The 1,080-nt window shown below is 58.6% G+C and overlaps 1 protein-coding gene across 1 annotated transcript; it reads right to left on the reverse strand.

Moving 5' to 3' along the window:
• Positions 1 to 652: 652 nt before the first annotated feature.
• Positions 653 to 1,078, reverse strand: TraAM80_09329 (uncharacterized protein; the record flags this gene model as incomplete). Its single annotated transcript, XM_029386020.1, has 1 exon — positions 653 to 1,078. A coding segment is annotated over one exon (426 nt), but the record flags the coding sequence as incomplete, so codon positions are not given.
• Between the last annotated feature and the right edge of the window lie 2 nt (positions 1,079 to 1,080).

Raw genomic sequence — 1,080 nt, forward strand, 5'->3', positions numbered from 1 at the left:
GTGTTGACAACTATCCACACAACAGATCCTATCGGATAACGCTCGCGCTAGTTGATTTTAGCGAGGCTTTTGGCTCCATTAGCCATCGTGTCCTCGGGCGCCAGCCAGCCAATGTGCCACGGTGAATAGCCGAAGGTAGTTGCAGAACTTCCTGCCAATTGAACGCCCAAGCGCCTCGGCCGTACTCCAATGACTCGATATTAACGACGGCCTCCGCACCGCAAAGTGTTCTCAACGAAATTTGCTTCAAAGCGGGCGGCTTTTGTCCCTGCACGGCCGGCCCCAACGCGCCCCAATTGTATCGTGTGCCCAGGCGTCCGGGAACAGGGGGGTCGAGGGATGAATTGTTCACTTAAACCTCCTTCCTCTGCCTGCGTTGCCCAACGGCATTTCATCTTCGCCCAGAAACAACAAATATATGTTTAACGCACCTTAAAAGGGAGCTGCCTAACGGGTGGTGTCTAAATTCTGCTGCATTTAAAAGGGCCCCTGCTCACTTTGTGGTGGTGGTGGGGCAGAGGGGACCAGTTGCGATTGCTGCCCGCGCGAAGCGGTGTACATTGGCAGGGTAGCACTGCATAACCCATTGGAGGCGATAAACACATCAGGCGTTGGCTCGCTGCCCGATGCGGGCAAACGGTGTGGGCACTGCTCATGCCCCGGCTGCTCTGTAACATGGCACCCAAAAGGGCGGGAAAGCGTTCCATAGTGACCGGGGCGCCCCCCTGTACCAACGAGAGAGCGCTTCGTGAAGGCCAATGTTGGCTCTCACAAAGCGCTTGTTGGCCCACTCCGCCGCGACATTCAGGCCTTCCTGCGGGGCCGAGTGGAGGACACACCTACCGATGTGGCGCGTGGTGGGGGCGCTGCCATCGGTGAAGAAGCCATGGCGGACAAAAGCGCTGCAGCAAGATGGGCACTGTGAGTAAGCCCGTGGCGTTGATGAACAGGAAGGGGCCCCAACACTGCTCCCAGCGGAACTCTTCGCGCGAACGTTGCGCGAGAGGCGGTGGCTCGGCCGATGCCAAGCCCGGCGTGCCTGTTGCTTGGGGAATGCCACCCACCAGTTTACAGTGTGGC

Source organism: Trypanosoma rangeli, assembly GCF_003719475.1.
Source record: "Trypanosoma rangeli strain AM80 chromosome Unknown Tra_15.4_contig_00560, whole genome shotgun sequence".
Lineage (NCBI taxonomy): Eukaryota > Euglenozoa > Kinetoplastea > Trypanosomatida > Trypanosomatidae > Trypanosoma > Trypanosoma rangeli.